At 30.4% G+C, this 22,802-nt stretch overlaps 3 protein-coding genes across 3 annotated transcripts in view; 1 reads left to right on the forward strand and 2 right to left on the reverse strand.

Annotated features, from left to right (window-relative positions):
* LOC130449486 (solute carrier family 2, facilitated glucose transporter member 1-like) overlaps positions 1 to 2,368 on the reverse strand; it is a 97,483-nt gene extending 95,115 nt beyond the window's left edge. The window contains exon 1 of the mRNA XM_056787335.1: positions 2,195 to 2,368. The gene's annotated coding sequence lies outside the window, so the exon portion shown is untranslated. The remainder of the gene's footprint in view (positions 1 to 2,194) is intronic.
* A 2,778-nt stretch (positions 2,369 to 5,146) lies between these two features.
* Positions 5,147 to 9,878, reverse strand: LOC130449159 (cyclin-dependent kinases regulatory subunit). The gene is made up of 3 exons (XM_056786833.1): positions 9,658 to 9,878; positions 9,246 to 9,373; positions 5,147 to 8,781 (listed from the first exon to the last, which is right to left on the reverse strand). The coding sequence occupies exons 1-3, from the start codon at positions 9,726 to 9,728 to the stop codon at positions 8,723 to 8,725; spliced, it is 258 nt and encodes an 85-aa protein (XP_056642811.1). The 5' UTR covers positions 9,729 to 9,878; the 3' UTR covers positions 5,147 to 8,722.
* A 238-nt stretch (positions 9,879 to 10,116) lies between these two features.
* LOC130449158 (uncharacterized) lies at positions 10,117 to 22,174 on the forward strand. The gene is made up of 8 exons (XM_056786832.1): positions 10,117 to 10,396; positions 11,282 to 11,961; positions 12,585 to 12,872; positions 15,047 to 15,255; positions 15,980 to 16,127; positions 17,381 to 17,585; positions 18,541 to 18,761; positions 19,796 to 22,174. Exons 1-8 carry the CDS (start codon positions 10,179 to 10,181, stop codon positions 21,547 to 21,549), a joined length of 3,723 nt encoding a protein of 1,240 aa, XP_056642810.1. The 5' UTR covers positions 10,117 to 10,178; the 3' UTR covers positions 21,550 to 22,174.
* Positions 22,175 to 22,802: the final 628 nt, after the last annotated feature.

Below are 22,802 nucleotides of genomic sequence, written 5' to 3' on the forward strand. Positions count from 1 at the left end.
TATGTAAAATATTTAAATGAGAGGCACCTTTTTGTGATAAAGAGCAGGAAATTTATCCAATATTATAACGAATATAATTTTTGAAACCTCTATTAAATTATAAATAGTTTTTTTTTGATTATTTCAATTTAATATTACGTATTTCCGTGCAGCTCTTTTTTTAATCACATAATTATAATCAATTGCATATTCGTGAATATGCATAGAATGTTGATTATTTATTTTTATAGCTATACGTTTTATATTCTGAGTTAAGTATGCATTACTTTTCCATAAAATTTATTATAAAACTAAATGTGAATAAAATAATTAGAACATGCAGTTCTTTCAAGAACATAACCTAAAACTGCAAAAATTCATCGAACAATCCTGGTTAGTTGATTTCCCCTGGATCAGGTTACTCGTTTGTGAATTCTAACGTAAACATGATGAGCACAACCATCATTATTAACTCTATTACCCTATTCTATTCGATCAAATGAATATAACTAAAAGGTAGACAACAGTTTTTACAATATTCCTGTTATATGTTATAAATTTAACAACATTCCTTTGCCGGTTGCCTACCTAGTAGATGTCACTGTAACCGCTAGAAGAAGAGGGAAAAAGCTATAGTAGCTGTTAACTATCGAAAATTATGACGTTTTAAACAATATTATATTACTGTTGCGAATGTTACTTTTCTAAGAATGTTATAGTAGTTGTTTATCTGTCAAAACTAATGATGTTTAAGGGGAGCTGTATTAGCAGTTATCTGTCGAAAATTATGACGTTTTTAAGAAGATTATATTAGCAGTAATCTGTTGTAAATGTGATGTATCCAACGAAGTTATAGTAGCTGTTTATCTGTCGAAACTATTGAAGATTTTAGGAGAGCTGTAGTAGCTGTTATCTGTCGAAAATTATGACGTTTTTAAGAAGATTATATTAGTTGTAATCTGTTGTAAATGTGATGTATCCAACGAAGTTATAGTAGCTGTTTATCTGTCGAAACTATTGAAGATTTTAGGAGAGCTGTAGTAGCTGTTATCTGTCCAAAAATTATGACGTTTTTAGGGAAGCTGTATTAGCAGTTATCTGTCGAAAATTATGACGTTTTTAAGAAGATTATATTAGTTGTAATCTGTTGTAAATGTGATGTATCCAACGAAGTTATAGTAGCTGTTTATCTGTCGAAACTATTGAAGATTTTAGGAGAGCTGTAGTAGCTGTTATCTGTCGAAAATTATGACGTTTTTAGGGAAGCTGTATTAGCAGTTATCTGTCGAAAATTATGACGTTTTTAAGATTATATTAGCAGTAATTTATTGTAAATGTTATGGTTCTAACGAAGTTATAGTAGCTGTTATGTAATGTAAATGTTTACGTTCCTAAAGATGTTATTGTAGCTGTTTATCTGTCAAAAATATTTAGGCAATCTGTAGTAGCCGAGATGTATCGAAAATAATTGAATCTTTATGAAGGTTCTTGTAGTTTTTTTCCCATTATCAGATTTCTTAACATTGTCAGATTTATTTTTAGTTTCTGCTATGGATTCTGGTTTCACTACTACCAGATTTTGTCTTGATTTCACTTACATTCTGTAATGTAACCGATGTCAACTGAAGCTAATCTACACTGAATAGTCGATAGCAAAGTCGTTATCTACTTCATAATTAGTTGCAATATATCTTTATTAGCCAAATCCATGTTAATTGATTGTTATGAAAGATTAATATTTCTGTCGCCATCGACATGTTTGCCAAAAGTAGAATAAAATTAAATTTTTCTTCACAGTCTATACATAAGAGACACAAATATTAGAAAAATAAGAGGTCAAGGTATTTACAATGATGGTTTTTATTGGCATAATATTTGCAAATGAATGTTTATAAATTTAAATTTGTAGAAAGAAAGATTTATTATCCTTTAACATTTGAATACTTTAAATAAATTTAATCATTATTGTGATACAATCACTGCTTGAAATAGTTTCAATGCCAATTGTTAGATAACCAAAAAAATTTTTGGTATGAAAATAATTAAAGAATTTGCAAAACAAATAATTTGTAAATATCCATTAATATTTTAATAACTGTCAAAGTAGTTTGTTCCTAATTAAATAATTTTTTTCCAATTACAAAATATTTTTAATCTACTAACACTCATTTAATTATAACCAAGAATTTCCATTAACGTAACAGAAGAAACTTACTTTGAAGATTTTACCACTTGTTGATTCAGCTAGAGCAAACTATGTAAAACGTACCACTAAATTGTTATTTTTTTCAAGTTCACACAAACAGGGTGGTTTTCAAGACAATAAATAATCGAGAAATTAAAAATCAATTATATTTTTTGCAGCGCGCCGCCGAAATTTTAACTGACTGATCCTAGCAGAGACGCCGAGCGTCGTTAACGTCGTGACTTATTTTTATCTGTGACGTACGTACGGCAAATGGATATTGGTCGAATTTTTGGTCAATAGAATACGTACAAAAATTGTTTGTCAGTGCCAAGTGTGGGCATAATAGGGTAAGGAAAATTATGAAAAAAAAGCATCAGTTCATCTTTATTGCCCTTCGGAAAAAACTGCTCGTACACATGGTTGTAAAGTACTTCCAATATCAATTGCAGATTATAAAAATCCTTGCCGACAATTTTGTTTAATCTTCCATAGACGTAAATACCTCAGTTTATAAATTTATTATTATTTTTTTTAAAAAATTCCGCAGATGCACTTAATTGTAATTCTACTTGCTCCAACTGAATATTAAATTATAAAACGTAAATAGACGAGTAAAATATATCTGTTTGTAAGGGCGTTTGGTTTAAACAGGGTACCAAACGTGAACTAAACCCTTTTTGTAACCTATTCGTTTTTTTTTCTGGAAAACGAAATTTCAAAGCACCAACCATAAAGGAAAATAAATTCTATTCATATAAAACAAAAGAAACCAAACCATTTCAATTCCAAAGTTTGATAACATGTTCAACACAGTTTTTCCTAAGCTATTAGCGGTCCGCTACTAGAACTTTCTCTACGCCCTGTTCTTTGCACTGTTGGTAAATATAATGAATTTCCTCCAACTTTAGAACTTTAATAACAGTAATCAATTCTTTGTTAGGCATTTTGTATGATCGCTGACGGGAATAAGAATTTTTTTTTCATCATCGCCCAAGTAAAGTAAAACAGAGAACAGCAGGATCACTGGGTTGAGTTAGGTTAGTAAAAAAAGTAAGAACATAAAAAAACAAAAAACAGAAAAAATGAAAAGAAAAGTCCAAAAACAAAAAAAATACACAAAAAAGTTCCAAAAACAAAAAAAACAAGAGATTAAAAAAATAGAAAAAATGAAAAGAATACTCCAAAAACAAAAAAAAACCACAACAAATTTAAAAAAAGACAAAAAAGTTCCAACAACAAAAAAACACAAGAGATAAAAAAATAGGAAAAACAAAAAAAAATAAATAAATGCCAAAAGCACAAAAAATTTAAAAAAACTCCAAAAACAAAAAATAAAATAAAGTTCTAAAAACAAAAAAAATAAAAAAACAAAAAAGTTCCAAAAACAAAAAAAAACACAAGAGATTAAAAAAATAGAAAAAACAAAAAAATTCCAAAAACAAAAAAGAAATACAAGAAATGAAAAAACACAATAAAGTTCCAAAAATAAAAAAAACACAAGAAATAAAAAAACAAAAAAAATGAAAAGAATGCTCCAAAAACAAAAAAAACCACAACAAATTTGAAAAAAGACAAAAAAGTTCCAACAACAAAAAAACACAAGAGATAAAAAAATAGGAAAAACAAAAAAAATAAATAAATGCCAAAAGCACAAAAAATTTAAAAAAACTCCAAAAACAAAAAATAAAATAAAGTTCTAAAAACAAAAAAAATAAAAAAACAAAAAAGTTCCAAAAACAAAAAAAAACACAAGAGATTAAAAAAATAGAAAAAACAAAAAAATTCCAAAAACAAAAAAGAAATACAAGAAATGAAAAAACACAATAAAGTTCCAAAAATAAAAAAAACACAAGAAATAAAAAAACAAAAAAAAATGAAAAGAATGCTCCAAAAACAAAAAAAACCACAACAAATTTAAAAAAAGACAAAAAAGTTCCAACAACAAAAAAACACAAGAGATAAAAAAATAGGAAAAACAAAAAAAATAAATAAATTCCAAAAGCACAAAAAAAATTTAAAAAAACTCCAAAAACAAAAAATAAAATAAAGTTCTAAAAACAAAAAAAAATAAAAAAACAAAAAAGTTCCAAAAAGAAAAAAAACAAGAAATAAAAAATCAAAAAAACAAAAAAATTTCCAGTCAAAAAAAATTTTAAAAAAAAAAATATTTTTTCAAATATCTTGGGTTTACCGAGAGGACACCCCCGGCACTCCGTAAGCAAGTTCCGAGTTATACATCGAGGACAGTTGTAAACAAGACGGAGGACCACTCGGATTAGATCTTTTCTTGCCGAAGAAGGTTTGAAAGGGTTTACCCGAGGCAGGGAAAACACACACACATTAAGACGTCCAGAAGAAGAAGACAACAGTGTATAGCCAACAGGTTAACTCTTTACAAAAATATAAATCTTCCCCGAATCTCCCATAGAACTCAGAGAAGAGGAAGGAGTCTATGCGCGGAATGAGGTCCTGTCGAAATGACAGGGAGTGGTGAGATTTTCTTCTTCACATCCATTTAACCGAAGGTGGATGCTTAGAGGGACGCCACTTCTCATTACCACATGTGTGTTGCCTAGTTATAACTTCCAATGAATGTCTGTTCCTACTTCAACCCCAGTAACTGTTTTCACCCCTATAAACATAGTTAAACCATGGAAAACAATCCAGCTTTTTGACTTAATTGGAAACGTGTCGTTTTTAATAAAAGAAAAATTCGAATAAAAAACAATTGACAAATTTTTTTACACGAGCGTCACGAGTAGTAAATGGCAGAACTAAATTTGTGTTGCTGAAATTTACAGGCAAGTCGACCTTCTTATTGGGTACTTTCTGTGCGTGACATTCTTTTACTTTACGACGTAATGGCACTAGCGTCATCTAGAGGCAAATAGTTGAACTATTTACTAGACAATAATTGAGGTTATATTTTCTGGCACCAATAGTACAATATTTGAGGGGAGAAGTTCGAATAAAAAATGATTTTTTTGTTTTTTTAAAACTTTATTTCCAAATAAGAACGATTTTTATCTACATAGCACTATTTAAAAATACATTAGGTTCCAGATTAAGCATTTTGTTTCGTAATAAGCTGTTCTCTATTTAGCTACCAAACCAGAAAAATTATGAAAACAATATTACACGCACTCCAACTATTCATCAAGAACCTGAATATGTTTTAAAAATTTCATATGATCGCTGATTTGAATTTTATTTATCAGTAATGGATTTATATGAATAATATAATCATTAAAAACCATATTTGAGAACAATATACTAATATATCAGAAAAATAATAATAGAAAACAGCCCTTTACGACTATTCAATCAATTTTTTATCTGTAAGAAAATTCCGCGTGGCAAATATCACAAAACTTAATGGCATCCAACATTAAAAGCAAAAAAGATCAATGTTTATTGTTAAAAAAAGTAGAAAAGTTGATATAATACATGTAAATCTAAGGACGATTAAAAGCTACTGATCTATTTCCATTACAGCCTTTTATTTTGATAAATTAAACATTTATAGTAAAAATACCTTCATCTATAGATATAAAATCAGTAACGATGACAATTTGAAATATTTAAATTCCCTCCAAAAAAAAAATGTTACTTTCATATCCTATTACACCACATTTAGTATTTATTGAATAAGGGAAGTGGAAATAATTTAGTGTACAACACGTGTAGAAGCTTCACCTTTTGAAATAACCAATTTTCTACGCTAATTAATATTTTCATAAACGAAGTAACACATAAAGTTATACATTCTGCTACCTTCAAGGTGGAACCTGCTTTAGGGGCTTCCAAAAATCGTATTTTTGCAAAAATGTCAGAAACTATCCAAGAACGTGTCACTAAAATTTCAGAAGCGAATTCGAAATAATTTCGGAGTTGCAAAAGAAATAGTTAGCCAACGTCGAGCAGGTATACGAGCGACCGAATATCGCGCGTTTGCGTTCGATCTATTATACATATTATAATTCAAAGGGACTAACGCGCAACTCGGTAGCTCGCAATTAGTCAGTGCCTAGTTCAAATCCAATCAGTTTTAGGTGAAAATTTTCGCAAATATCGGTGAAACAAAGGGCAAAAGATGTAGCAGTACGAAATCCGTTCGAACTCTTGAGTAAATTGGATACGTAGAGGTTGTTATAGGAGGAAATCCTCTTTTGGAGTTTCCGAAAAGTACTTGGAGATATTTATATACCAGCCAATTATCTTACAGAATAACTTTTTGATTCCGATTGCTGATTTATGTATAAATAAAAAAAAATATTTATGCCGAGTATTATTATATCTATTTATTATATTATAAACAAATATAGATCGATTGTATACATTCTTTCCAGATGGATTTATCTATTTATATTTAGATCATTGTTATTTTAAAATAGTTTTGATGACAGACGCATGATTAATGATTTCCATGTGATGCTGTAAAAATTGGCCGCAAAAAAATTTATTTTAATCCTAAACAAAACATTAAAATATCAACATTGTGTGGGTATCAACTGCTTACGTTGTGATAGGCCAAGCGCAGGAACTTTTTTCTTTTTTTTAAGTTCTAGAGAACGGATTTTTTTAAAAATATGTTCGGGGTTCTCCCCTGAATGAAAATCCGAGTGGGGCGTATAATTAAAAATCTGTGCATTATACAAAAAAAAGTTTCAAATAAAAAAGATGGCAAAAATTATTATCTATAAAAATGATCTCCACTATTGTTGTCGTACGAAGCGCAGTTCGCGAGATTTACAGCAGCCTTACTTGTCATTTGGCAGATTAACCAGTAATCAGAAAGACGGAAGGTTTAAGGGCAATTTATGTATCCTAGCACGATTATGAGACATAATGAAAATATTTACATCAATTTTCAACTGTTACTTGACAGATTAAGAGACATAATCAGCAGATTCACTGTAACTTTTCTTGTCATTTGATAGATTAACCAGTAATTGAAGAAAAGGAAACTTTGATGCATAATTTATGTATCCGAGCACAATTATTACACATAATGAGAATATTTACAACAAATTTCAACTATCACTTGACAGATTAACTAGTAATCAAAGGTAGGAAGGCGTTGATTTATTATTTAGGTATCTGAGCATAATTATGAGACATAATTAGCAGATTTACACAGCAGCCTTACTAGTCACTTGATAGTAACACTTGACCCTTAACCAGTAATTGTTGAAAATGAAGCTTTGATGCATGCGTTTATGTATCCTAACACAATTATGAGACATAATGAAAATATTTGCAGTATCCTAACTAGTCACTTGACAGACTAACCAGTAATCACAGAGACCGAAGGTTTAATGGACCATTTATGTATCCAAGAACAATTATGAGACATAATGACAATATTTACAACAATTTTTAAATGTCAATTGACAATTTAACCAGTAATCAAAGGTAGGAAGACGTTGATTCATTATTTAGGTGTCTGAGCACAATTATAAAACATAATAAGCAGATTTACAACATACTTTACCCTAGATAAACTAGTAATCGAAGGAAGTAAGTCCTAAATTCATTATTTAAGCATCTGACTACAATTTTGAGTCACAATAAAGAGATTTACAACAAACTTTACGAGTCACTTGACTGATTAACCAGAGGAAGCCTAGTTTTATTATTTAGGATAACTTAACACAATTATGAGACATAATCTGAAGATTTTCAAGAGATATTATAAGACTTCCAAGGGCTACATTGACAACTTTACCATTTTTAAACATCCCTAATCTTATAATATGGATAATTGACTTTAAATAGTACAAAAATTAGAAAAATCCATCTGACGAAAACCATAAATCAACTACACATACTGAAGCACAGTGAACTGGTCAAAAGACTCGAAGCAAACGGAAAAACTACCCGCTAAAATTTTTTTATGAATTTTCCGTAAAATATTTTAGTTAATAAATTTTTTCAGACATAATAGATGGTGCTAATAGAATATTAAATGGTAGTGATTGTAATTGCTGGGCCTAAAAAAGATAAGATACTTAAAAAAGGACATTTGTATTTATCCTCCATAAAAATTTCAATTATTCCATACCCAATAAATTTCATAATAAAATTTTGAAGATCCAAAAATATATCGTTGCATAGATCTTTAAGCATCAGAGCTGGGATTCCTAAGAACTGTATTTACCCTTAATATAAGTGAAAATTATCGAAATACAAAAAGATAAAAGAAAACCCTTCAATAAAATCTACATATTTCAATCACAATTAACTTTATGTATAAAAAATTTATTATACTCTATATAAGAAGGTATTTTACCCCCCAAAAATTCGTAATTTTACTGCCCAAGATTCAAAATAAATTTACTCCCGACAGATTTTTTTAGTTTTCATCAACTGCACAATTATGAGAGTTTTTTTACCACAATGGGATTGTGTCAAGATACATACAATAAATTTAAATAGAAAAAAAAATGAAACGCCAGAATTAAGTGGTGAATAGAATAAGTGAGATGTTGGTATTTTTACTTTAAGTAAACTATCTAAAACTTAAAAAAAAAATGTTTTTGTACAGTTATCGATTTAACTCTTCGACGGAGGTGGTGTGGTGATAGGTCGTTTGAAAAGTAATATATGCGGTTCTGAAAATCAAATAAAATTATATATATTATCAATAGAATTTTCAAAAAAATACAAAAGATTAAATCTTATATCTTCAACATTCCAATAATATCTAGAATAGCAAGTAAAAAAGTTTTAGAAAGAATAGCAACAGAGAACTGGTGTGTAACAGTCATGAACAAAAAATGACCATTCAATATTTAATATTAGTTTTTAAAGGAAAAATACCACCAGATGTTGGATATTTTAACGACAACTTTTTCACTCTTAAAATAATAAATGAAAAATTGAAATAAACAGTGGCAAAGCTGTTAAAAACATAGGAGAGCAAAAAACACAACAGAGGTTTCAAAAACAATAATATTATATCTTAAGAATTAATTATTATGATTTCCTTTAAAAACCTAAGATAATTCTAATCAAGAAGCTAGTACAAACCAAAACATTTATAACGAAATTGTACATTTAAGAAAATTGTACCTACCTGGTAAATGTATCATATAATGTACCCATCCTTTACTTTGTTGTACGCCGATTCCTCGCCATTCATCTTCAGACATTAAATGAGTTTTAGGTACTAACTTAACCATTTCTCTAGGAAGTACTACATGTCTATTATAACAAAAGTAGTGTAAAAAACCTTGTTTAAGCCGAAATTATCGTATTTACTACATACAACTTCATAATTAATTTATCAAATTAGTATGAGCAATATTATAAAGAACATTGTTTGAATAATGTTATCAATTATCTTATCCGGTATTTACAACCCTAACCCAAGTTAAATTTGTAACGAAATTGTGAACTTAAACGAGAATTAGCAGCAAATATTTGATTTTAGAATTTGTTAGTTATACTTATTGTCAGTTGAATACGATTTAGAGAACAAAGCTTACCTATATTCATATTTATCATCATAATATTTTTCGGAGTAACATATATTTTTCTGCAACTCTTCTCGATTCATATTGATTAATATATTTTTATAAACTCGACACCAAAATTAAAATACTTTGCACAAAAATTTCTTTGTAGTTTCTAGTTTGTTCTTTCTGTTGCTGTCACGTTTTCCGTTGATTTTTTATTTATAAGATCAAATCTAGTTACTTTTCGATTCGCCAACATAAAAGCGTCACTGAGTCTTCTTTTAAAGTATGCTATTACATACTTACACCAACAGTCCCCTCTAAATTCTGTAATTATGATTTTAAGATATTAGCGTTTTTATCAATATTTGAATCTTTTTATCAAAATACATGATATTAATAAATTTACCTGATTCTTATCTGAAGTTAAAGAAGAGAGTTTAAATACGGTTAACAATCAATGATATATACAATACGTCAATATAATGTAGTAGTCTGTGATTCGTACTAAAGGGGATAGCATATTTGTAATAGTCTATCACCTTTAAGTTATGTTCAAAAAAATACAAAAAGAGAACGGTTTATCAGTAGAGAGTGAAATTTCAAATCTTAAAGAAAACTATTGTAACACTAGTGAATTTAATCTATCAACCTTTATAGGTCCTCAGAATATAAAAAGATGGAATGCTATAAAGGTTGCATTGTGTTTCAAAACAAACGAAGAATTTGTTACAAAACTATTGGATATTGCTCAAGGATACTTAAACGGGTTTGTTTTAACGATTTTTTTCTTAAATATTTGGGTTCATCGGTCTTTGTGCAAGAATACAAGACTGATTTTATGAAAGAAGGGAAAGGGGTTTGTATTTTCTGACAGATCAATAAATTGTCAAACATAAACACACCCACGTGGTATACAGATAAAGAAAATATTTAAATTTATTGCAATGAATTATTCGTTTACCTTTATATTATACAGGAAAATTGAAATGAATGTTTCTTGTATAAGTACTCGTATTGTTTGACAAATTGTTTTGAAATAAAAATTTATGTTTTATTATAATTTTTGTATTTATTTTTTATGTTAGTCAATTGAAATTTTGCTTCTAATCTATATGATGAACTTTTGTTTTGAACAAGAGTCGGGAGTACAAAGTATTCATGTCATTAAAGTTAGCATAGTATTATGAGCAGACAGAAATAACAATAAGTGAAAATTGAGTGCCATACTGTGCAATTTTTTTAACAATCTGAGATTTTCACGCTTGCTTTTGGAGAGTAAAAAAGCTTCACAAAAAAACTTTTACCGAGTTTTTTCAGCAGAATTCAGAAAAAATAATTTCTTTCACAACTTGTCCAAAAAATTCATCTATTCAGCATCATTTAATGAGTATTGGTCGAGTACTTAGACATTTAGGACCTGAGAAAACTCGAAAAAATCATTTTTTTGCCACGTCTTTTTGTAAAGCTTTTTAACTCTCAAAAAACAGGCATGAAAGTAGCCAATTCCACGCAAGAATAGGAATTTTTTTATCATTCAACAACAAAACATTTAAATATGGAATAAATCTACTTTCATTATCTATTAATTTTGCACATTTAACTTGCTTTGCTATTTATTACACATGTTTTACATATTTATAATTTTTTTTAGATTATATGAAACAGAAAGTTTCAAACATGATGAAAGTCAAAAAATTAAAAATAAATCTAAAACTTCACAATTAAAAACAGATGAAACTAATTTGAAACCTTCAGTTCAAGGATGCGAATCTGTGAATAATATAAATTTTAATGTTGCCAATATTATAAGTGACACAATTTCTGATAAACCAGCACAAATTCCGAAGACTGAAAATGTGAAACTAACAAAAAAAATGCAGAAAACAAACAAAAATACTGTTGGTAAGAAAAATATGGAAAAGCTGCAATTACCGCTTAAAGACTTGAAAATTTGTGAAAACAAACCAAACGAAACAAAAATAGAGAAACCTGATGAAAAAGAAAGTAACAATATAGATAAAATAAAAATAAAGTTATGCAATTTATGTAATACTCATCATATACAGGATCACTGCCCAATTAATTTCCCTCATTACATCCTTAATGACTCATTGGAACAACATGAATGGAAGGAAAAGTATAAAGTGATACAAGATATACGAGATAATAAAGATAAATCGGAGTTAAATGAAGAAGATATGTTAAAATACAGTTATTCTCTTTTATCTCTGCCGAATTGCCTGGAAATTATGGATACTAATACATCACACGGATTAGGAATTTTCGCTAAGAGAGATTTGGAACCTTTTACACAATTTGGTCCTCTCATTGGTAAGCTAACAAGAATTTTTAATACAAAATGATGAGTTTTTTTAATTATAGATTTATAATAAATAAAATTACTAACAATTTTGAAGTCATTCAATTTTAAATTTTTTTGAATTTGGCACAGGGTACTACCATTGACACAGACATGGTAAAATGTAATATTTTATCGATGTTTTCGAAGTACAGGGCTATAAAGTTGTTATAAATACTAATTATTTGATTCTTATATAGAAACTTTTTGAGATACAGACTCGGGATGGGTGACATTTTACATCATTTTTAATACCCTATCCTATGATATGAGGGACTATGATATAACAGGACCTAAAGTTTGGCGGACGCGTCGGGCACAATACTCATGTACAAAATGTTTTTTTATACAATGGATATCTCCCATGAATTGTCGTTTTAATGAGATGTCTCAAGTGGAAATTTTTAATTGAAGAAAAAAAATATTGACGATGTACAATGTATAATTAAGTTGTCATAATTACAGACTGTAGTTTTATTTTTACTATTTTCGTAATTAATACTAACACACAGACTATAGGGTGATCAAAAACTTTTGACCGGCAGTGTATATTATTGTGCTATTTTGAACAGCTGCGTAATAATGATAATTTCAGGAAATAATATTAAAGAAATGGATATTCCTGAGGATGTAAACATGAAAAATATATGGGAAATTAACGATTCATCGGGAAATGTTTATATCGATACTGAAAGTAGTACTGATTCGAATTGGCTTAAATATATAAGGCCGGCTCCTGTAAGGGAAAATAGGAATTTAACTGTGATAACTAAGGATTGTAAAATATATTTTGTAACTATTAAGTCCGTTGCTATCGGAGATGAACTATTGTACTGGCAAGATCCTCCTTTAGCTGCTAATAAGAAAAAAATGGAAAAGACAGGTAAGTGATTAATTTTTGAAACTAAATCGAAAGTTGATGATATCGGTATTTATAAATGTGATACATTTTTCTAATGATTACTGTCCTTTTATAACTTATCCAATTTTCTCGAATATTCTTGCATTTTCTTCAAAATTGATCAGAACTTGGACTACACGATTATGTGGAGGACTGCCTCATATTTTGAACGTGGACATCCCTGTATATCTAGATTCCTTGAAACGTCTAGAGAATTTATTTTGAACTATCAAAATTGATTGAATACTCTTCAAAAGTAGAACTACGTATTCCACCCGACCAGTTGAACTTGAACGACCCTGTATATCTAGATTTTTTTGAAAACCTTGAAAAATTGATTTTGAATTGAAATTTTATTTTCGAACTGTCAAAATTGACATTTTTAACACCCTTTTAAAGTCGTTATAAATAATTATATTTCATATACTGGGTGGTCAGATAAATATGAAAGGTTAGGTTTCTTCAAAACTATGTACAAGGTGGTTCAAAAATTTTTTTCTTAAAAGAACGATTAATCAGTATATACTTTTATACGTATATATACCTTTAGTGAATCGACATTTTTTATATAGTTTTTTAAAATTTACATTTACAAATACAGAGAATTCTATTGATAATGTAATTTTTTATTTTTTCTTGTATTTGGAAATCTATTTAACAAATTCTAAATAGTTACCACCTTTGTACTACTTATTCTACACGACTAGTTGAACTTGAACGACCCTGTATATCTAGATTTTTTTGAAAACCTTGAAAAATTGATTTTGTATTGAAATTTTATTTTCAAACCGTCAAAATTGACATCTTTAACACCCGTTTAAAGTCATTATAAATAATTATATTTCATATACAGGGTGGTCAGATAAAAATAAAAGGTTAGGTTTCTTCAAAACTATATACAAGGTGGTTCAAAACTTTTTTTCTTAAAAAATTCTAATAAAATGTATGGGGTACCTTTAGTGAACCTACTGAAGGTGATAAAAGGTCGATTGATTATATGAAAACGCCTGAATTTTAATTCTTCTTTCTTAATATACTCCGGCTCCTTTTTTTATAAACTTTATCAACCAAAATATATTTTAAAATGATGAAATAATGAAGTTTCATCATTAAATCTTGAAAAAAAACTAATAAGTAAAAATAAACATATCGACTTGAATAATTTTGTTATATACAAGGTGATGTCAAATCGCCGTTTTTAAATTTCCCTTAGTTCATATTTGAATTACTAGAAGCTAATGTCTCGTTGGTTTTAAAGTTGTAAAAACGGATTATCTTTCAAAATAAACCCCTTTGAGGTCTCATTATTATTAAACGTAGATCGTAATAATTTGAGGTTAATTTAATTCGAATATGTATTTTTTCTTCTTATTATAAGTGCAAGTTTTATAATAATAATTCATTTACCGACATTAAATCTTTTAATTACATAAAATATCGAACGTCATCTTGTACATTTCTAATTAAAATTGATTTGATTGAATGTCAGACCTTATTATACTCACTTCTGGTTTACACAGGTCGAGTAAAGTGGGCGAATCAGCATAACCAGACAGTTGCAGGGCGAGTCGAGTGGTTTAGTTGAGAAAGGAGTTGCTCTACCCTCTCCACTACAATTTGCCCCAGTGAAATTTCTGTTCTCCATTCAGTTTCAAAGTTAGGTTAAGAGTTTCTTCTGTGGTTCATTCTCGGTTTTTAAGTCTGTTCAATAACTGTTATGGACATGAAAAAATAAGGTTTTCGATTAGCCGAAGCCAAAGAACAAAATCAAAAACTTACAACCAAGAAATGTTAAAAATCGAAAAGTCTGGTTATGAACTAATTGTGATATGAACCTACATTGAAATTAATACTTTTGATACCTTCTTAACCAATATTTAACCCATGTTTTTTCTGTTCAATTCCTCTTCCAAAACTTTTTATATTTGTTCTAATACAACCTCATCAGTTCTTTTGAAATATTTTCTAACTCGGGTCTCAAAGTCTTACCGAGCAATTAAGTTGAAACAAATCAACAATCAACAAGTCAATCTCCCGAAAAATCGACCTACTCGACTCGTGTATACCAGGCCTTAGCACTTAGAACTTCCTGCATATCCCAGTTTCAGTTGCATAACTTAGGACTGTTATATATTAATTATTTTTTTTATTATTAGCATGTGGTGGTTGTAACATCGATTTTAGTCATCCGCAATATTATAGAATACATTGTTCAATATTCCATGATATCAGATTTAGTTTAACCATAAGAAAATACCATTGTAAAATATGCGGGGTGGCGGTTTTGGGAAAAGAAAATATAATGAAACATGCGGCGGAGTTACATAACGGACAAGGCGCTTACCAGTGTCAATTTTGTAAAAAAGTAAGTAAAACTTCAAAATAAAAAAAAATTTCAAAAAAATATTAATAACTTATTGTCGAGGTTAGAATTTATTGTTGCTTTGTTTACAAAAATCAAAATTATTGTCTATGTTTGCAGGTGAATAATTTTATTAAAATTGTTTATTTTTTAATGAATCAATGGATTTTTACCTTTTACTCAAAATAATGATTGTTCGAAATGCCTTCATTCATTTTACAAGTTTTTTTCGATTAATATTTTCAAACTACATTTTCGACTACATACTCTCAACTTGTTGTTCATATCACAATCCTATTAGGTAGGCAACCTCTTATACACCCTTCTTTCTACTATGACTCCCTTGAAAATATGCAACTCATATTTGAAATATACTTTCCCAATTTATCGTTGTCTTACTAAATTTATCTTCAAGTTTTTATTTGAATTGTAAATTAGTGATTATATATTGTAAATCTAAATTTATATGAACTCCATTTTTATCTGAAAATACCCCTTTATTATTAAAGAAAAAATATGATGATAGTGTTAACAACCATCAAAACTTTATTACTTTCTAATTTCTTATAGGTTATTAATAAGATTGTTTGTTTACTGGATAGTGACGTCAAAGCGCTCCGATTGGCGTTTTTAGTCACGTATTAATGAATTAATCAATTTATTGTGTGAAAAATAATTAAAACATGTGTCAACATCCTTATATAGTGAGATTATTCATTATTTGTAGTTTTTTTTGCGTTTAAATTATTTGGAAATGCATCGAACTTATGGCTGTTCTTCGAATCCTCATCGTTCCAGACCGCTTTGTGACTTTTGCGGTCAAAAATTTTGCCAACCACAAAAACTGAGGATCCACATCAAGCGTATGCACAGCGGTGAGTATCTATAATTCAATTAATGTACATTCTTATGTACATGTACATGTATGTATGTATGTACAATGTATATTCTTATCGTTTTTATTATAAATCAATCGTTCACCCTGTATAATTTGACTGTACTATAAAGTGATCTACCTCACACTTACAGCAAATTTTTAGGAACTGAAATTTTGTCATATACAAAATTCTAATCAGTGAATATGGAGTTCTTGTTTCTCCTTAAATGTTCGTAAAGTATTGAGTTATCGGCAACACCGCATTCCATATACCCTCGTTCTTGAAAAAATGTCTTCCTTCCTAATCCCGCCTCTTAATAACCTCAAATAGTCAAAACACCCGGTGCTAATGAGAGTGTGAACACTACAAATATAATATACATTGTGTTTCTGAATTATTGCGAAGGAAACAGTTTGTTAAATGGATGAATTTATACAAACTGTATATTTTATTTACGGAATTCATTTATACACTAGCACTAAATACAGTACACTATGCACTAACACTTATTACTATTTACTAATACACTTAACACTAATTTATTTATATACAAGACTACAACATGTGAACATGTTATAAAAAGGATACAAAGAATTGCTGCCGCATCCACCATTCTTTATATTAATATAATAGAACAGGATCGGCTTTACGATCTATATCAGTAAGCGAATTCGTAACATTATGATTGGTCGTTCATATAATGAAATTTCCTTAACCCACCCCTTTCAGAGATATTACCTCCCTACAAATTAGTGAATAAATTTCTTTTCCTTGAATTCAAATTGAGGGTTGTTAGGCGTTTGCAATTTAAAAAATTTCAAGTACATTAATTTTGAGAAAAATAATTCAAAACTCAAAATTAGTTACCACTTTGTAGGGGTATAATTTTTTATAGAAAAACCCCACGGAAAATCATTCGAATTTTGTAACATGAATTTATAAACAGTTTGTTAAATGGTTGGGTGAATTTGCACACTGTGTAGTTCACTTACAGAATTTATAAACTAGCACTAAATACACTAAACTATTCACTACACTATGCACACTTATAACTATTTACTAATACTTAACACACTAATTTATTTATATTCAAAGGCTTTCTAGATAATTCGGATTCTAGACTGTCTAAACCAACAAAAAGATCGTCTTAGAAATTATTTCGGTAATATAAACTTGTAATTAACATAAATCTAGTTATATTCTAGAATTTCAAGTCAAGTGAAATTGTTTTGTTAATTTATTCATTTTAGATTTATCTGAAGTCCTTAAGGAATTTCAATGTAAAAGTTGTTTGAAAGTATTGGGATCGAGGGCCGCTTTACAAAGGCATTCCAAAGAGGTGCATCAAAAACAAACTGAAACGAATTGTTCTTGTTCGATATGTGGAAAAAGTTTCCAAAACAAATCTAACCTCAAAATACACATGCTAACTCATAGCGGAATAAAACCTTTCAAGTAAGTATATCAAACGTCATTTTTGAAAGATACGAGATGATTTTGTGGAGAAAATAGTGTTTCGAAGCTAATATATACGAGGGCATGCCCAAATATAATTGTTTTTAAAATACTCTCCATTATAATTAATACCTTTGTTTCAACGGGGCTTCCACTGTTCGAAACCAAGGAATGGGTTCGTTTTCTGGTTAGATTTACTTTAATTTATATTAGTTTCACTTCAGGTTAACTTAGATTTACTTTAGCTGTGATTTTACTTCAGCTTAGGTTGGGTTAGAATTACTTTACCTTTAATTATGTTTATAATCACTTTAGCTTCAATTAGGTTAAAATTACTTTATCTTTAGAGTGAAATACCATATCTTCAATTAGGTTACTTTTACTTCAGATTAGGTTGGGTTATAATTAATTAAGCTTGAATTATGTTGGGCTAGAATTACTTTAACTACAATTAGGTTAGGTTAGAATTACTTAGATTAAGTAAAATACTATAGCTTCAATTAGGTTAATTTTACTTGACATAGATTAAGTTAGAATTACTTTAGCTTCAATTAGGTTAGGTTGAAAGTAAACTTTAGCTTTAAGTTAGATTAATTCTAGCTTAGGTTGAATTAGATTCACTTTAACTGCAATTAGGTTAGGTTATATTCACTTTAACTAAGATTAGGTTAGATTTACTTTAGCATTAATAAGGTTAGGTTTACTTGAGCTTCTATTAAGTTACTTCTACTCTGTTTTCGATTAGTTTAGGGACAGCCATTTTATGCAATTCATAGACCCATTTCAAAAAACCAAACCGGAAATTAACCATTCCAATTATTTTTATAACGGGAAAGACTAATTTCGGAATCCGGGACCTCGATAAATGGATTCTACAACTTCGAAAACGCTAAACTAACGTATTTTTATTTATTATTTTGAGTAGTTTTAAATTAATTTTTATGTTTATTATTAGGTGCGTTACGGAGACTTGTAAAGCTGCCTTTACAACAAAACAATGCTTACAATTTCATTATAAAAAAATTCACAATTACACCGAAGAAAACATGCCGAAAATAGAAAGAAGCATTGATTATACATTTCAAGCATACAGTGGTAGCAATCACGATAAAAAAGAAGACGAAGTAACAAGAAACGAATCTACTCAAGAATATCGTGTCAATTCGGATGAAGGTAGTAAGTATTTGGGAGTTTTATCGATGTTTCTTTTTCTATAGTTTATAGTTAGGTTAGTGGATGGTCAGAGACACGTACGCCTTCTGATAAGTCCTTTATGCCCTCACTTAAAACTATTGACGTTTGGAAAAAGATAAACAAGCAACTTGACTTGATTCTTTTAACGTCACTAGGCAAATTGTGCAGCTGGCCTAAATGTTTAGGCACTCACCGATGACGTGGTCTGCAGTTTTCTCCTCCTCTATGCACCAGAGGCATTCCAAATCATCTATAATGATTATGTCTGGTTCAAAGGCTAGTGACCGTATAATCAGGCACTGTGGCTTGAACTTTTTAACGTCACTAAGCAAATTGTGCAGCTCGTCGAAGTGTTTAGGCACTAAGGTGCCACAGCCTGCAGTTTCCTCTTTCTCCAAGCACTTGTAGCATTCCGGATCCTCTGAGATTACCGTGTCCGGTGAGAAGGCCAGTCGCCTGTTTAAACGAATTTGTTGATTGTTCGGACGAACATAGAAGTGTATCCTCGCTTGTCTAATGCCAGATGTTAGATTAGATTAAATTAGATGAGCTAAGCCGTAAAGGTGGTAAATCTACCTCGCTAGCACTTTGACCTATTGATCAATTGTGTACCCGTGACTATTCACCAGTCAAGTAGCAACGATTTTGCTTAGTGAGCTACCTGCCAGGGGGCTATGCGGCTTTGGTGGTACAGAAACGACTAAAGTTGTCGGGAGTTTGTCCGATGTTCTTCAGATGATAGTTCAACGGCCATTGTCCAGTGAGTATACCAGTAAATCTCCTTACCTCGTCTTTGTTCGGTGAAAGGGCATTTGGAAACTAGTTGGTAGAAGAAGAGAGAAATATTTTCGATTTTTCCAGACCTGGGGCCTCATTTCATATTTCTGATTTAATCTCGTTTTTTATGACCATGATTCGATGGCTTTGAGGGAAACCTATGAAAGATTGTAGCCCTATAGCCTTTTTTCCCAATGTGTTTCCTTTCATCTTCTTTTTATAATTAATTTTTTTTTCAGGTGAAGACAGCGAAAACGTGGACGATCCTATATCGTCGATTAAAAAAGATCGAATCAAAACCCCGCCACCCCAGGAAGAATACAACAAAACTAACCTTAAAGTGTTGAGTAAAGGTTCGAAAAAATGGATCGGCGACGATTTACCTACTGAAAATATATATTCCGTGGAAAAACTTAGTAGAGACGATTTTCCGAATATATCTTTACAAGAAAACGAAATATACGATCGAAATAAACTCGTCGGTACCGAATTTAACCGACAAGAACCGTCTAACGCTAGTTTATTGGTCGAAGCTGCTTTAGATTCGGTTTGTAACGAACCTAATATCGATATAGACGGTACGCCGAATTGCGCGGACTCTTTAGTAAACAATTTATATAATCTAACACAAAACGATGTGTCGTGTATAAACGATTCGAGAGATATCAGTTTAATTTCGCCTTCAGTTAACGATCATGTTTCCGTTACAGACGAATTAAACGACGAATTGAGACAGGATAACAGCATCGGTATGCACTATTCGAATTTTCATCAAAACGATTTTAGTCCACCGCATACGCCCGATATCCACCGATCGAATTTCGTAAGGAATTACATAAACAGTTTATCGCCGCCAAACGCTAATAATACATCGCCAAATCCGTCTAGATACGATTTATTCGGACACCAAGTGAACCCCGACCATTTATCCAGCGACGATAGTAACGGAATGACGGTACAAAATCTCAGTTTACACGCCAAAAACGACATACAATTAGATCTTTCTTTATACAAAACCTACAAATCCAACAATCAAGATTATATAAGGAAATTGAAGCTCGACGACGATATCGACGTTATTAATAACGATTTACCGGTACGAAACGTCGACGATAATAAAGAACAATCGGAAAGAGACGAATTACCAACGGAAATTCGAAATAAATTCGATATAGATTTAGATTTGAGGTTAAAAGGTTACGACACCGTCGATACCGACACTTTAAGACGAAATCACGTTTACGACGCCGAACTCGATTTCAGAAATAAAACTTACGATTTAATTGATACCGTCGAAAATAGAAACAAATACGATTTAATCGAAAACGATTTCAGAAACGACAGAAATTTCGAACCGCTCATATTAAATTCCGAATTACAAGGTTTGGATATGTCAGCGAGAAGTTTTCACAATTATCCGAATATGAATCGTTATCGGCCGTTATATCCGGGCGATGTAGATTTGAGGTTGAATTATAGCCCGCCGCCTCCGACTTATACTCACGCAGATTTGTTACGAGTCGTTTCGTTGGATCTAACACCTCCCGGAAGACATAGCGTCGATTTGAGTTTGAGGAATCATCCTTTGCATCCCATCGCTAATACTCGATTATTGACCGACGGTTTGCAGAATAATCCTCACAGATTATTGGATCAGAGTCGATTGTTGAACGCGGATTTGCGTCATTTGATAACCGATAACGGGAATCCAAGGATTTTGACGGATCATAGTACGTCCAGGATATTGAATAATGAGTTAATTCCATCGGATGAGTCGAGGGTTATATCGGATCAAACGAGATTGATGGATCAGGGAAGGTTGATCAGCGACGGTAGGATTTTAGCTGCGGCGACGACGACGCCTACCGGTGCCGTATCTCCAGTTCAAGGTTTCGGTAGTTACGGCGTGACTCAAAATCCTTATCATCATCCTACGAGGACTCACGTTACTTCTCCCACTACCGCAGCATATCATTATCCCGCGTATTATTGATCTTTATACTTAAAGTGGATAGTTTAGTCCCGGAAATGGGTCCGCAAAAGGTGGGGTAAGTTACTTTGAGGTGTCTAAAATAGATCTGTCAAGAATTATAGCTCGGGTAGGGATGGAAAATTGTTTTTTTCTTGTTAATTTTAGACAAATGGTTAAAGATAGAAACAAAAACTTCAAAAACAAAGTTGTAGGCCTTTTTTTACTTTACACATAAGTTTTTTTTATATTATTGAGAAAGGGATATGTATTGGGGGGCGAAAACCTCGAATTATAAAAAAAGTTCTGTTTCGCTATTTTTTAAAAGGTAAACGAAAAGGTATAAGTAAAAAAACAAATGAGGAAGCCTTTAAAAAAACAGTTGTACAATCAAAGACTGATTGATAATGTAGCATTACAAGTATATCCATCTTTTTAGAGTGATACAAGGAAAATATGGTAGTGTTCAATTTTGAACACCAATTTTTCATCTAATTGCAATAATTGGACAAAATATCAATATTAAGAAACAAAAAATGTTTTCAAACATTGCGACTCGATTATTTTACCCCACAGTAGGTTGTTTTGTAGGTTATATTATGTAGCATCTCTGTGATTTTATGTGTAATATATATTATCTTAAATTTAATATGTATCTAGTTTCCATTCGATTTAATCCCAATTTTATTCTAGAGTTAAGAACTTATGTTCGTTAACCAGTTCTTATCAATAGAAACTGCCTCCTGCTTAGCAGATAACAAAAACCGAGATTTTAGAATTGCAGGGTAGGTGAAATTATTAAAAGCTCGAATTTCCTAAAAACTTATTCTATTGTCAGTGTTATTAAGACACTAATCACATCCAAACCGTAATTTGAAGATTTAATTTAAAACTTTAAAAATCTTCATCGGAAATGCAGTTTCCAGAATTCCAAGATAGTTGGCATTATTAAAAGTTAGAATTTCCTTCCTCTTTTTAAAATACATTTCGGTTTTTTCCCTCAAAATCATACAACCGTCTACCAGTACTAATAAACTACACCATATGTGATAGCTTCTAGCATTTTTCCTTAAGTTTCTCGTCTGAAGCATTTTTTGCACTGCCCAGGTGTTCAATGGCTAAATGAAGAGATTTTCCCCCTCCTCATATAACCTATTCTCTTTAACTGTTCAAGGAAGGACGAGGATGATTTGATCTTGCGAGATTGGCTACAAGAAGTTCATTTCCATCCAAAACAACAACCTAACCACAATTTCATTGTGTATGAAGTTTCAGTT

This window comes from Diorhabda sublineata, chromosome 10 (assembly GCF_026230105.1).
Source record: "Diorhabda sublineata isolate icDioSubl1.1 chromosome 10, icDioSubl1.1, whole genome shotgun sequence".
NCBI lineage: Eukaryota > Metazoa > Arthropoda > Insecta > Coleoptera > Chrysomelidae > Diorhabda > Diorhabda sublineata.